Source organism: Rhineura floridana, chromosome 4, assembly GCF_030035675.1.
Source record: "Rhineura floridana isolate rRhiFlo1 chromosome 4, rRhiFlo1.hap2, whole genome shotgun sequence".
NCBI classification, from domain to species: Eukaryota; Metazoa; Chordata; class Lepidosauria; order Squamata; family Rhineuridae; genus Rhineura; species Rhineura floridana.
Window position 1 is genome coordinate 140374088 of NC_084483.1, and position 15531 is coordinate 140389618.

General features: G+C 40.0%; 1 protein-coding gene across 5 annotated transcripts in view; it reads left to right on the forward strand.

The window, feature by feature from the left end:
* The window catches only part of FMN2 (formin 2), a 340988-nt gene that overhangs the window by 258295 nt on the left and 67162 nt on the right, over window positions 1-15531 (forward strand). For all 5 annotated transcript variants that reach the window (XM_061624583.1, XM_061624581.1, XM_061624582.1 and 2 more), the window contains exons 12-14: window positions 4616-4762; window positions 7123-7182; window positions 8211-8331. In XM_061624583.1, coding sequence (XP_061480567.1) covers window positions 4616-4762; window positions 7123-7182; window positions 8211-8331 — 328 coding nt within the window. The remainder of the gene's footprint in view (window positions 1-4615; window positions 4763-7122; window positions 7183-8210; window positions 8332-15531) is intronic.

Consider the following 15531-nt stretch of genomic DNA (forward strand, 5'->3'; position numbering starts at 1 on the left):
AAGTAGCGTGGTAGATTATGTCCTTGTCTCTCAGTCCTTAAGGGAGCTGATTCAGATCTTTTGTATTGATGACCACACAGATAGCGACCATTATCCCTTAGTCACTCATATAGGATCCCCTTTTAATATTCATCTCCACAATGGTCTCCCTTTGTTGGATTCCTTTCCAACAACTTGTGAGAAGCGGATTAAATGGTCTAGTAGAACTGGGGGTAAATTTGTCTCTTTCACTGAATCCCCAGCTTGTGTGCAACTATGTTAGAATGTTCTAGCATCAGTTGGCGAAGATAAGTTGCACTGCTATGAGGCCCTTATCACTGATATTCAAAAGACCCGAGCTGCACACAGCAATCCAGTTGGCCTTCAGCATTCTAGAAGTAAGAGTTGGTTCAATCGAGATTGTGTGATGCTTAGTAACCAAATCAGACAGGTGTATTCTAACTATCGTAGCGAAGGTGCCAAATGTTTGCCTGACTCTTACTATAAACTGAAACGTCAATATAAAGCTCTTATCAGACAAAAAAAGAAAATTGAAGAGGGGAGGAAATGGAATATATTAATTTCTGCCTCCCAAAAAAATGACAGTAAATCATTTTGGAGGATCGTTACGGGGGCAATGGCGCATCCCCAAGGGTTGTCTCCCTGTTGCATCCCTCCACACGAGTGGGAAGGATATTTCTCTGCAAATTTCCATGACCCCAATACTCTGTTTACGTGCAGCATCCAAGTACCCATCAATGCTCCAGAATGGGAACCCATAACCCTAGGTGAAATCAATGAATTGATCACTGAGCTTACATCTGGGAAAGCTCCGGGGCCAGACTCTGTCCCTCCAGATGTTTTGAAATCTAACCCCGATTGGTGGGCCCCATTACTTTCAACTCTCCACATTTATAAATAGCACTGGAAAAATCCCAGAAACCTGGTGCAAAGTTATTATAGTCCCTATTTTTAAGAAAGGCGACAGGACTAATCTGGCCAATTATCATCCCATTAGCCTTCTTTCAACAATTGGGAAACTCTATGCCAGGTTTTTAAAATGCAAGCTATTATCCTGGATGGAGGGTAACAACATAACTGGTGCCGAGCAGATTGGATTTAAAGCCGGCTGTTCAGCGCTAGACCATTGCTGTATCTTAGCACACTAAGCTGAGAAATTCACCGCTGTTCCTGTTGGCAAACTTTTTGCTGCGTTTATTGACCTTAAAGCTGCCTTTGACTTGGTCCCAAGAGACCTGCTATGGTTAAAACTACAGAGTAGCGGTATGGACAAGCGTCTTTTATTTCTTATTCAATTGCTATATAACAGGACCTCCAGCCAAGTCAGGTGTGGTGTGCAGGGTCAAATTACCAACTCAATTTTGGTCACTAGGGGGGTAAGACAAGGATGTATATTGGCCCCTTTTTAATTTATTTCTAAACGATTTGGCTCCTTCTCTTCAGAAAGTTGACTCTCATGCCCCTAAATTGTCCAATTTTAAAATACCATTGCTTCTCTATGCTGATGATGCCGTGTTGCTATCTCTGTCCAGACCAGGATTAATCCAATTATTATCTGCTTTTGGAGTATATTGTTCTAACAATTGGCTAACTATTACAGCAGATCAAAAGTTCTAGTGTTTTCTAAAGCCCGAAAATAATATAAATGGACTATAAATGGCAATGTCATTGAGCAAGTCTTTCATATGAAATATCTTGAAATCCAAATGCAAAGCTCTGGACTTTGGTCTCAGCAGTGTAGGCAGGCAATCGATTTAGTGAGTCTTAGACAACAGCAAATTTTAAGATTTTTCTTTTTACAAGGTGGCCAATACATCCCCGCCGCTATCCAAATCTACAAAGCAAAGACTCTGGCCCAGCTCACATACGGTGTTTCAATCTGGATTTTGGGCTTTAACTCCCATTTGGAAAGAATTCAATCAATTTTCCTTAGGAAATTACTGGGTCTTCCCCTCTGTGTGAGTAACGCTGCTATCTACTTACCTTATGCATCAGCAGAGGCAGCTTTTGGGAGGAGAGTGCTATAGGACATTCTCCCAGATCACTAGTGTAATCAGCCCAGTGATGTAATCAGCTTTGGTATGTCCCACCTGAGATCAGCTTTTCCATGCACAAGAGAAAAGAAAACGGTTTTCTCTGTGCATGTCAAAAGCTGACCTCAGGGCCACTCCCTAGGAGAGCTGGGCTGCCATCACTGTCTTTTTCATCTTAAGCCTAGAGCAGAGAGCGTATGAGTGCTGTTGTCTCCTGTTTCGTGTCAATGGTTCCTATTCATAGAATCATAGAATAGTAGAGTTGGAAGGGGGCTATAAGGCCATAAAGTCCAACCTCCTGCACAACGCAGGAATTCAAATCAAAGCATTCATAATAGATGGCTGTCCAGCTGCCTCTTGAATGCCTCCAGTGTTGGAGAGCCCACTACCTCTTAGGTAATTGGTTCCATTGTCGTATGGCTCTAACAGGAAGTTTTTCCTGATGTCCAGTCGAAATCTGGCTTCCTGCAACTTGAGCCCATTATTCCGTGTCTTGCACTCTGGGACGATCAAGAAGAGATTCTGGCCCTCCTCTATGTGACAACCTTTCAAACAGTACTTGAACAGTGCTATCATATCTCCCCTCAGTCTTCTCTTCTCCAGGCTAAACATGCCCAATTCCTTCAGTCTTTCCTCATAGGGCTTTGTTTCCAGTCCCCTGATCATCCTTGTTGCCGTCCTCTGAACCTGTTCCTGTTTGTCAGCATCCTTCTTGAAGTGCGGAGACCAGAACTGGACACAGTACTCAAGATGAGGCCTAACCAGTGCTGAATAGAGGGGAACTAATACTTCACATGATTTGGAAACTATACTTCTGTTAATGCAGCCTAATATAGCGTTTGCCTTTTTTGCAGCCACATCACACTGTTGGCTCATATTCAGCTTGTGATCAGTGACAATTCCAAGATCCTTCTCACATGTCGTACTGCTGAGCCAAGTATCCCCCATCTTATAACTGTGCATTTGGTTTCTTTTTCCTAAGTGTAGAACTTTGCATTTATCCCTGTTGAATTTCATTCTGTTGTTTTCAGCCCAATGCTCCAGCCTATCAAGGTCCCTTTGAATTTTCTTTCTGTCTTCCATGGTATTAGCTATGCCCCCCAATTTTGTATCATCTGCAAATTTGATAAGCATGCTCTGTACCTCCTCATCCAAGTCATTAATAAAAATGTTGAAGAGCACTGGGCCCTGGATTGATCCCTGTGGTACCCCACTCGTTACTTCTTCTCTTTGCTCTTTCCTCCTGTTGGTTGGCTTGTTATCAAAAACTGAAATAAGGAGCTGTGCAGAGCAGGAAGTCCTTGTAAAAAAAAAAACTCTTTAGCAGTCTTCTGCCTTCAACCGCTAGGTGGAGCTAGCTACCCACCTGAGATCAGCTTTTGACATGCACTGAGAAAACCATTTTAGGATAAGACCAAATGTATTTTTCTTTGTATTTAATGGGGCTTACTTCCAGGTAAGTGGGTACAGGATAGCAGCCTAGGGTTTGGTTTATTTTATTTATTTATGTATTTATTATTTGATTTATATCCCTTCCTTCCTTCCAGCAGGCGCCCAGGGTTTAGGGTTGGCAATGGGTGAAGATAGGGTTTTTGTACCTTTAACAGCTGTATAGAAGGCAGATTTCTCAAATGGAAATGCAATTATGGTAAAAACGTCACCATGACTACTCTCTAATTTTGCATCATGTCACACCCCATGACAGCCACTTTGTGACTGGTGTTCCTAGCACATTCTCAAAACTGGAAATGTTCCCTGTGGTCCAAAAAGTAAAACATTACTATGGCCATCCCCTGCTGTCACAATCAGTGTTTTCCTTTCCAGGTACACCAGCTACATGCTAGGTAGAGAATGTACGCATAGCTCTGCCTGACATTCTCTACAGTTGGGCCTCTGCGTACAGCTGCCTGAGTGTCTCTTAGAATACATTCTGGCATCTGGTATCGGGGCCATTCAGGCAGAAAATGGACTGAAAGAAAAGTATGGTGTCTGTATTTGTGTGTGTGAATGGATAATGTGTGTGAGAGGGGGGAGGATGTGTTTATGTGTGCATCTATCAGAAAGAGAGAGAGATGGGGGCAATGAATGAACGAAGGGAAGAGAAACTGCTCCACCCAAAGCCGGTATGGGACCTCCAACAACTGTCTCTTGATGGCTGTCAACCCCTGGTGGATGCCAAAAAACCCTTCTTCCATTATATATATGTATATCTTGAAGGGGAGTAACCTTACAGATATAAAATGATACTGATATTTCTGTGCCAGTTTTAACAGAGGGAAAGGGGGTGGGTTGAAAGTTTCAGTCAGTTTCCATTCTCAAGGTACGTTTCTTTGAATATTTTGGTAGTTATTTTCTTTGTAACACAAGTGAGCAATGACTGAGTCCTAAAATTTGATTAGTTCATTGATGTTTTATTGGGATAATCATACCATAAATATGACATTTAAAAGTAAGTTGCACAACATATGTATATCTTTCTTATAACAAATAATTGTTTTGATTATTGTTATTTGTCTGTACTGTTTCTTAAATGAAATCAAATGTTTCTGATGAAGCAGTTGCTTTGTATCTTGTTTTCTCAGACACTGAAAAGTGGCTCAGGAGTTATGCGGGTCTTAAGCTTGGTCCTTGCTTTTGGAAATTACATGAATGGTGGGAACAGGACAAGAGGACAAGCAGATGGCTTTGGGTTAGACATACTTCCAAAACTGAAAGATGTCAAGAGCAGTGTAAGTTTAGTTCTTTTCTGTTGCTGTAAAACTTCATATTGTAGTCCTTAGCTCATAGTTTGCTTACCTTACTCATTAAATGAATGGTCGATCACATCTGTTAGAGATATATTCCTTAAGTCTTGTTTTCGTACTCTTTGATAACCAAATGTTCGTTCAGAGGCTCCAGATTCTGGGTGGTTATTCAACTTACTCATCCTGTCAGTGCAAGGATTACTGCTAGCGTAACAGGATTTTCCCCCACCTCCCCCCATGCTCACCTGAGCCATCCCCAAATTTGCCCCAAAAGGTTGAGGGACCACCTAGAACAGTTTTGGGGAAGTGCATGGGGGGGGAGAGGAGGAGAAACTACCATTGCAGTAGCTGTAATCCTTCTGCTGATAGCACCCTGACTTAGTACTAGATTGGATACAGTGCTCTGAGTTCAGAGTCAACAATGTACTTTTATATAAACAGAGAATTCCATGTTTTCTTAGCTTCACACCTGTGCTTTTGTTGCATTCAAACTCTGCGTCCCACCATTTATATCTAAATTAATGTTGATTGCACTCATTTACATGGTCAGAAGAACACTGATATACCTGTCACCTATGAATGTATCTAATTAACAAGAATTAAATTCAAAGTCAGGGTAATACAGCAGGTTCTCTTTTACACACGAGCAAGCAACTCATAAACAGATAGGAACAAGTTAAGTAGTTGTCTCAGGACAATCTTATGTGAACAAGCTCTTAATTGCTTACAAGACTGTCTGGAAAGCATAGAAAGCATTTACAAATGAAAAAGTCTTAAGGATACAATTATATACCATGTGAGCTATTGGAACGAACTAGAGGAGCTTTAAATGCTTAGCAACACTTTGCAAATAGCAAAAACTGTAACTTGACAAATTGGGGTTGAAAGGTTCATTTTTCTAGGAAGCTACCCATCTTGTTCAGTGATGAGCCCCATCCCCATGCTGATGTCAGTTACTGAAATACAGTATTTTAACATTGCATCACTTCAAGACTCTGGGCCATAAATACACATTGGAACAATGCCTTTCTCTTCTGTTTTGGTTGCAGGATTATCACATTTCTTCTTATTGTGGCTACTTAGCACTAGTTTGGTAGTATTTGAAGTGGCCAAAGCCAATGAACAAATATGAGTCATTTAGGTGTCATATTAGAATAGTAGAAATAAGCCTCTAAAAAGAGATCTCTTCTAATCATGTTTGTTGAAGTTCATGAGAACAATTCTGCTGCTCTCTCTTCTCAGGCTCTGTCCAGCAGTGACTGGAGAAAGTAGCTGAGACACATCAGATTATAGCAGCTGTTGTTACTGTCCCAGATGCAGAAGCTATGCATGCAGAACCCAGGGTGGGGAGGTGTTTAACAGAAATCACTAGGAATGGCAGAAAGCTTCAAAAGTGGGTTTAGACATGGCATTTGGGGTATCTATCCTTTGTGGGTCCTTTCCAGGTTGAACAACAGACATTAAGGCCCCATCCATTCTGAAATGGATCTAGATCAAATCCCCAGAGAGGCTTCCAGCATACTGCCTCTACACTTGAGATTTCATTTTTTTAGCTGTCCTGTCCAATAGGCATTGATTGACCTTTCCTTCATGTAGTTGTCTAACTCTATATCTATGTAATTGTCACAACATCCTGTGACAAAGAGTTTCATAAACTATGTGTGAGTTGCATGAAGAAGTACTTTTGTTTGGTCCTCTTTGGACATACTATCAACAGTTCCTTTGGATAACCTACCCCCCAAGCTCTAGCATGTGTTTCCTATTAATAACATTACTCTTCTGTTATAAACAGTATCCAGTGGTTTAAGCTGAAGCAGACATAATTCAGAAACTTTCCATTTAAGGGATAATTAATTGATGTATACATTCTATCCATCAGTGTCCCTAACTTCATTAATTTCTCTGCCATTGCCCTTCAGTATCTGAAAATAATAAATATAGGTGAAACAAAGGATAAACAAAAGGAGAGAGGTCTATTGTAATTTAATATACACTAAAGAAGATGATCAGTGAGGTTCAAAATCTACTAATGTTTCTTGCTCTGTACACTATACGCATGTCCTCATATGCTGGTCACTAAAAATGCCACTTAATTAACTGCATATATGCATGCTAGATTGGAGTCTGCCTATTTCCTTTAGTCCGTCTTTAATATATAGCTTCAGTTCTTGTTTCCCTCTGATGTAGAATCTCAGCATTATAATGCCCTCTTCTGTCCCAAGTTTCCTTCCCCTTCTAGTTTAATGGTTCACCAACTGAATAAAAAATAGAAATAGAAGTGACTATCAAAAATCTGATATATTATATGCCTCTATATTTCATTATTTAATTTTGCCCCTACACAGGACAACAGCAGAAGTCTTCTGTCATATATTGTCTCATATTACTTGCGGAATTTTGATGAGGTGGGTATAAATTCCTACATTTTAACTTGTTTTTTTAAATTTGTTTCTGTCATTTAAGCTTACTGTCCTCTAATTGTTTAAGACTTACAGTGCGCAGTTGGTATAGCTTTAATTGACCAATATCTGTTGGTGGCTTGGATTTGCTTTTGAGGTGAAATGTTGTTATTTCTAATCTGCCCTTCACCATAAGGTCCCAGTGCGGGTTACAACGGTATAAAAATACAATAAGTAAAACATAGTTAACAAAAAACTACCAGAATGATATATTTAGGTTTACCTCAGTGGCATCAGTGACATCTGCCAAAATAAAATATCCAAGATTACACATACCATCTGCAACAAAAGCTAATGCTATCTTCAGTCACAACCATGAATAAGAATTTCATATACTGCAGCTGGCTTGTGAAATTGAAACCTCTTGTTACCCTGCACTTCCGTATTTTTGACAAAATGTTGGTGCTAGAACATGCCTTCTTCCCAGAGGAAATGTGTTCATCATTTTGCAGAAATGAGTCTGGAAATAAATTTTCTGGACTTGATGGACACAGAGAGATTGGGTTCATCTTTTAGTGCAGGGATGGAAAACCTGTGTCGCCCCCCAAAGTTGTTGGACTTTAATTCCCATCAGCCCCAGCTAGCATGGCCAATGGTCTGGGATAATGAGAGCTGTAGTCCAACAACATCCGGAGGACAACCAGTTTTGCATTCCTGTTCTAGTTTAACAAGTTACATGAACTGGTCTCCTTCTGCTCCTCAGATGGAGCAATCCAGTTATACAGCTCATCTCAAGCTTCAGCTATGTAACTTTTTGCCATTTTCATTATAGTTCAAAGGTTGGCTCTTCGTTTCCACTAGCACACAATGAGACACTAAGTGATCTTGCCCATTTGTTCGTTGGATTCTCTTAATTTGGGATCAAGAAGGCTATAACTTGACAACTTTGTACTATATTTGCTTTAATGAGTATGTGACATAAGTTCTTCATTTTTGTCTTCAATATTAAATTGAACATATTTATGTTTTGTCAGGATGCTGGAAAAGAGCAGTGCATCTTCCCTCTTCCAGAGCCACAAGACCTTTTTCAGGCTACTCAGTTAAAATTTGAAGAGTTTCATAAGGATCTCCGCAAACTTAAAAAAGATTTGCGAGGTATGTAGCTTTGCAGTGTTTGCAGTCACTCTGCATTTAAGATACACTGAGAAAGAAGTATTTTAAATGTATCTAACATGTGTCCACTGAGCCTGAAAGATATGATGCCTAGAAAGCCAAATGTATGTCACAGATATGAATACAACCCTTCAAGCAAATGTTACCAGGAGATTATTGCAAGAATAAGCTTTTGCAGAGGAAAACCCAGTCCTTTTACTTTAGATTGACTTTAGATTGTACTTCTCATATTTAGGGCTTTTAAAATATAATTTATAGAATTTGTCTTGAGAAAGTGCATGGGTTGGGGACCCTTATCTTTTGGAATCTGTAACAAATCAATTAGAAAATATGAAGAATATTTGTAAATATTTTAATCACTTTTCACACAGAAAGCATAGTACAATATTTGAGAATACAACACTTCATATATAGACTAACCAAACTCTGTCAGTGTTCCTACATGAGTCAGTTAGACTGCAGTCCTGGAAGTAAGTTCCGCCAAACTCACTAGGGCTAGCTTCTGAGTAGACATGCATAGGATTGTCTGTTGATCCAGCCCTTCAAAGCAGCAGTATAGTCTTAAGCCATGACAGTTGTTCAACAAGATATTTATTTAGGCAGTTGCTAACATTCGCTTCTTGGACAAGGTAGTTGAATGGGTGGTTGTTGATGAAGCTGATTTTCTAGATCCATGTCATTCAGTTTTCAGACTCAGTTTTATAACTGAAACTGCCTCTGTTGTCCTGTGGGATGACCTCCAGGTCTCTTGGAACTCTCAGCAGTTTTTGATATCATTGACCATCGTATTGTTCTGGAGGCTGTCTGAGATGGGCGTTGGTTCTGCTCCTCCAGTTCCAGAACTTGGGAATTGTACTTCAGGTTCCTTCTTGCCCCATGCTGTTTAACGTCTACAATAAACATCTTCATTGAACTATTGGGGATGGGGAAGGGGATCATCCAGAGATTTGAACTGAGGTCTCTCTCTCTCTTTTATCATCAAATCTAAGTCAACTGTTCACAGTGCCTAAACATGGCAATTTGTTGAGGCCTCAATCAATGAGATTCATTCCAGACATGACGGAGGTACTGGTCCATCTGCCAGGCTGAGTGATATTCAGCCTGCTCTGGAAGAGTTTCTGCTCCCCCTAAAGGTACATGTCGGCAGTCTGAGGTATTCATTTTTGCAATACTAGAGCAAAAGTAGGAAACTGAATCCAGCTAGAGGACAAAAGCCAGAACTGGCCCACCCTCCATGGCATGGGCCATGTTGATAGTAGATGGAGCTATCATATGACATCAAGTCATTCAGAGTTCTAGGCACAGGAGCAGGCAGAGGCACTGTGGTCCCATAGCACTAAGACCTTCTCTGCCCTTTCAAAGTTTACAGTCAAAAAGCAGGCAGAAGCTTATATCTGATCCTAGTGCTAAGAGCCGTAATGCCAAGATCAGTTTAGCACTGTGATATTTAGTGCTAAGTCAGAGATAAGAGTTCCCTTATCTTCCATCTTAGCCCTTAGCACTAAGATCAGAGATAACATTTCCTGGTGTGATGTCGTATGATCTCAGGTGATTGACATGTGGGCATGGTTCAACCAAAATGGCTTCATGGGCCAAATTGTGAGGCCAGAGGCACAAATACTGCATTAGAGGTACAAATGTCTGTGGCTCTGAGTACATTTTATCAACTTATCAGTTTAGGTTCTTCTCCCACCTAGTAAGACTCAAAGGGTTATTACTAGGAAGAAGGTACTGTCTGTGGTAGCACACTATAAGTGGACTGCCCTCCTTTCAGTATTCTTTTCAAGCGTAAGGTGAACACTTTGATTCTCCCAAGTGTTTGCGGGGTTTTCAAGTGCTTTTTAGTGGTGTTAAAGACTTCTGAAGGCTTTTAAGGATTTAAGATTCAGGAATGTTGAAAAGATCTGCTTCTGATTTTATTGTACTGACTTAACCTCTGCTGCAATTTGTTTTTAATGCTACAATTGCAGTTTTCTTGTATTTTCATTTTTAATTAAACCTGCCCAGAGAATTTTGGCTATGTGGCAGCATAAAAATGCCAGAGATAAATACACAAATCCAATTTCAATCTTGCCTCCAGTGGAAAGAATTCTCTGAAGTTCCTGGGAATCTCAAGAGCTGGCCTTGGGTAGTGGTCAAGAGTGCAAAGTCGTCAGTTCAAATCTCACTTCTGCCACGAATGCAAAAGGTGGCCTTAGGCAAGCTGCTGTTGTTTTAGCCTGATTCCTTGAAATGAGAAGATAATAATACTGGTCTAATTTAAACACCGGCAATAAAGCTTAAGTGAGATGATAATGTATGGGAAGCTCAGTGAAAATTCAGCAACGCTGTATCAATACTATTTTTTATGTTTAGAAAGTGTATTTTAACAGCTGACACAAACTCTGCTTTGCTGAATATTTGAAATGTTGCTGTTATTCTTCACTGATAAACAATTGTTCCGCCTTCTCAACATTTTAAAGGTGTGAAAATTGCTGTAATCCCCCCTCCAATTTATTTGTATAAGCTAAATATATGCCCCGTTCCTTCAACTTTTCTGAATGTTATGTGTGTCGGGTAGGGATGGAAGGATCTGTCAATTTTGGTTCTCTCTGTTTCTCATTTGCCCAATCTTAAATTCACTTCTCCACATTTCTGCAGCAATTTGTGATTTAAAAAAAAAATCCTCATGAAAATTATTCAGCATTTTGTGCAGATTTCTCCAAATAAACACATTTTTGTATGCAATTTTGACTAAAGTACACCTTTTTTGCAAGCAATTGCTCCTAATAGGATACATTTTTGTATGTTATTTTCATGAATAGATTCACTTTTATGCATACTTTCCCTTAATATTTCAATAAACATTGCTTGGTTGGAGAACTTCACCACAAAATTCAGATAAGTGCAAATAGAATAATAGAATAGTAGAGTTGAAAGGGGCCTATAAGGCCATCAAGTCCAATCCCTGCTCAGTGCAGGAATCCAACTTAAAGCATACCCAAGAGGTGGCTGTCCAGCTGCCTCTTGAATGCCTCCAGTGTGGGAGAGCCCACTACCTCTCTAGGTAATTGGTTCCATTTTCGTACTGTTCTAACAGGAAGTTTTTTCTGATGATCAGCCAAACTCTGGCTTCCTCTAACTTGAGCCCATTATTCTGTGTCCTGCACTCTGAGACAACCAAGAAGAGATTCTGGCCCTCCTCGGTGTGACAACCTTTCAAACAGTACTTGAACAGTGCTATCATATCTCCCCTCAGTCTTCTCTTCTCCAGGCTAAACATGCCCAGTTCCTTCAGTCTCTCCTCATAGGGCTTTGTTTCCATTCCCCTGATCATCTTTGTTGCCCTCTTCTGAACCTATTCCAGTTTGTCTGTATCCTCCTTAAAGTGTGGTGTCCAGAACTGGGCGCAGTACTCACAATGAGGCCTAACTAATGCTGAATAGAGGGGAACTAGTACACACGATTTAGAAACTATACTTCTGTTAATGCAGCCTAATATAGCATTTGCCTTTTTTGCAGCCTCATCGCACTGTTGGCTCATATTCAGCTTGTGATCAACAACAAGTCCAAGATCCTCCTCACATGTAGTATTGCCGAGCCAAGTTTTCCCCATCTTATAACTGTGCACTTGATTTCTTTTTCCTAGGTGTAGAACTTTGCACTTATCCTTGTTAAACCTCATTCTCTTGTTGTCAGCCCAGTGCTCCAGCCTATCAAGATCACTTTTAGTTTTGTTTCTGTCCTCCAGGGTATTAGCTATCCCTCCCAATTTTGTATCATCTGCACATTTATTAAGTATTCCCTGCATCTCTTCATCCAAGTCACTAATAAAAATGTTGAAAAGCACTGAGCACAGGACTGAGCACTGCGGTGTCCTGCTTGTTATCACCCCTCAGTTTGAGAAGGAACCATAGATAAGCATTCTTTGAGTATGATTCTGTACCCAACTGTGGACCCACCTGATAGTTGTTCCATCCACTCCCCGTTACCTAGCTGGCTAATCAGAATATTATGGGGCACTTTGTCAAAAGCTTTGCTGAAGTCAAGATATATTATGTCCATAGCATTCCCACAGTTTGTAAGGGAAATTATCTTATCAAAAAATGAGATAAAATTAGTCTGGCAGGATTTGTCCTTGATAAATTCATGTTGGTTTGCAGGAATCTCTGCATTGTTTTGAAGGTACTTACAGACTGACCATTTTATAATCTGCTCCAGAATTTTCCCAGGGATTGATGTCAGGAATTGAGCACTTCTGCCTTTTCTTTGTCATCTGTTATTATTTTGCCATCCTCACTGAGTAGCTGTACCACCATTTCTTTTCTCTGTCTTTTACTATGCATGTACCGTAAGAAAGCTTTTTTGTTGCTTTTAGCATCCCTCACTAACTCCATTCCTGCAATTCCATGCTACCTGTCTGTACTCTTCCTCTGTGGCCTGGCCTTCCTACCACTTCATATTGTATATGTGTCCTTTTTCCCCCCCAGGTCATCTCTAAGCTTTTTTTGAACTTACATAGGCGGCTTCTGCTGTCTTCCACCTTTTATCCTTGTTGGAATTGTGATTGATTGATTGATTTTTATTTACGGTCATACACCAAACTGAACATATACAAATACACAAATGCACAACAATACTTAAAAGAAGCATTAAGCGCAATCACTCTTGTGAGATACCCTCTTACTGCATATTAAAACAATAAAATTAAAATATTAAAATTAAAAGGAGAATTATTTAATCATTACTTTTCGACAATCAATGCCTGCTGCAAAATAGCTGGCTACTTTTATTGTGACCTGGGGGTTCTGGTCAGACAACAAATACTCTAAGTAAAATAAATCCAGTCTTCCTGGGATTTTTATTAAAATTGTAGTAATAAAAATAACTCTAAAATCATGGTAAAAGGAACAATAAAACAACACATGACAAATTGTTTCCACCTCCCCTGACCCACAAGGGCATAAACGCTCCCAGAAGGGCACACTCTTTATTTATTTATTTATTTATTTATTTTATTTATTTATTTATTGTATTTATATACCGCCCCATAGCCAAAGCTCTCTGGGTGGTTTACAGTACCTAAAAACACATATACAAATTTAAAACACATCTTTTAAAAACAATTTAAAACACAATTTAAACATTTAAAACAATTTAAAAACACATGCTAAAATGCCTGGGAGAAAATGAAAGTCTTGACCTGGCGCCGAAAAGATAACAGTGATGGCGTCAGGCGCACCTCGTCAGGAAGATCATTCCATAATTTGGGGGCCACCACTGAGAAGGCCCTCTCCCTTGTTGCCACCCTCTGAGCTCTTAAATCTGCCTGCAAGGAGGGCAGAAAGCAGGACATTAAGCTTGGCTAACGTAAAAGCCTTCCTATATTTTGGGACTGATAAATTAATTAAGTAATTTACCAGTGCAAATGTCACCAACTTGTCCCTGAAATCTGGATAAACAGTAGCCAAGCCTACATGTTGTTGAAGGTCAATGTCCCAGATACATTGCTTAATAGCTGCTTTGGCCTTAGGATATCCTAGGGCAAATAATGCTTCGGGGGCAAAGCCCAGCCTCTGTAATTTTGCTATTAACATCTTCTTCCACTTGGACTGGAAGACATCTGTAAGCATCAAAGAGGCCAGTCCCTCCGGGATTGTTGGAATTGTTTGCATTTGTGCCTTTAGAATTTCCTCTTTTCGAAACTCCCACCCATCTTGGACTCCTTTTCTCATTAAGGTCGCTTGCCATGGAACATTACTTATCATTGTTCTGAGTATATTAAATCGGCTTTCCTGAACTCTAGGGTGCATGTATGGCTACTCTCAGTTTTTGCTTTCTTTAAAATCAAGAACTCAAGTATCACATTGTCACTTTCCCCCAGAGTTCCCGTAACTTCCACTTCATCCACTAAGTCATATCTATTGGTTAGGATCAAGTCAAGGATAGCTGATCCTCTAGTTCCCTCCTCCACTTTCTGTAGCAGAAAATAATCAGCAACTCTAGTCAGGAATTTCTTGGAGGGGCCGTCTTTTGCAGAATTTGTTTCCCAACAGATATCGGGGATAATTGAAATCTCCTATTACTACTACATCACGCCTCCTCAAAATGTTGGCAATTTGCTTTTCAAAAGTTTCATCCTCGTCTTCTCATTAATTGGTTGGTTGGTAATAGACTCCAACCATCATGTTCCTTTTATTCCTTACCCCATTTATTTTAATCCAGATATTCTTGGTGGGGCTACCAAGCTCATCCTCCTGTATTTCTGTGCAAAGATATATATTTTTAACATATAGCACAACTCCACCTTACTTTCTATTACTTCAGGGTTTTTTGAACAAGCTATATCCTTCAGTTGCTGTATTCCAGTCAAAGGAGTCATCACACCAAGTTTCAGTTATACCTCTTAAGTTGTACTTACCTTCCTGTATTAAGAGTTCAAGTTCGTCCTGTTTGTTTCCATACTCTGGGCATTAATATATAGACATCTAAGACCATGTGATTTATGGTCTGGCTTACTCCCTACATTTTTATGAGGACTATTATTGGGTCCCATTGGAGCTGTTCTCTCAGTTCCTGTTACTGTGCATAAGCCTTTGTCAATTGTTACTGCCAGGTTTACGGCTCCCTCCCTGATAAAGTTCTCCATGCTGCGGCCAAACACATTCTTTCCAGTCCTTTAGAGGTACAACCCATCACTTGCCAGAATTCCATCTTCCAGCAAGTGTAACCTATGGTCCCAGAATCCAAATCTCTCATGTTGGCATCACCTTCGTAGCCAGTCATTAATTCATAATATTTTTCTTTCTGTTTCTACTCCACTGCTAAGTACTGGAAGGATGGATGAGAAAACTATCTGGGCCCCAAAGTTCTTGAGTTTCCTTTGCAGCTCTTCAAAGTCTGATGTGATTTCTTCATAGCTCTGCTTGGCAGTATCATTTATTTATTTATTTATTGCACTCAGGCCATTTGGTACCATCTAGCTCAGTACTGATGACATGGACTAGCATTGGCTCTCCAGGATTCCAGGCAATAGTCTCTTCCAGAGATTGAATTTTGGACCTTTGTATGTAAAACTTGTGCACTACCACTGAGCTACAGCCCTGTTTAAAAAAGTATCTTTTAAAATGGTTCTTTTCGATTCACTAATGAATGCACACACTGGGGATGTGAATTACATACACCCCATATAATAGTTTATTG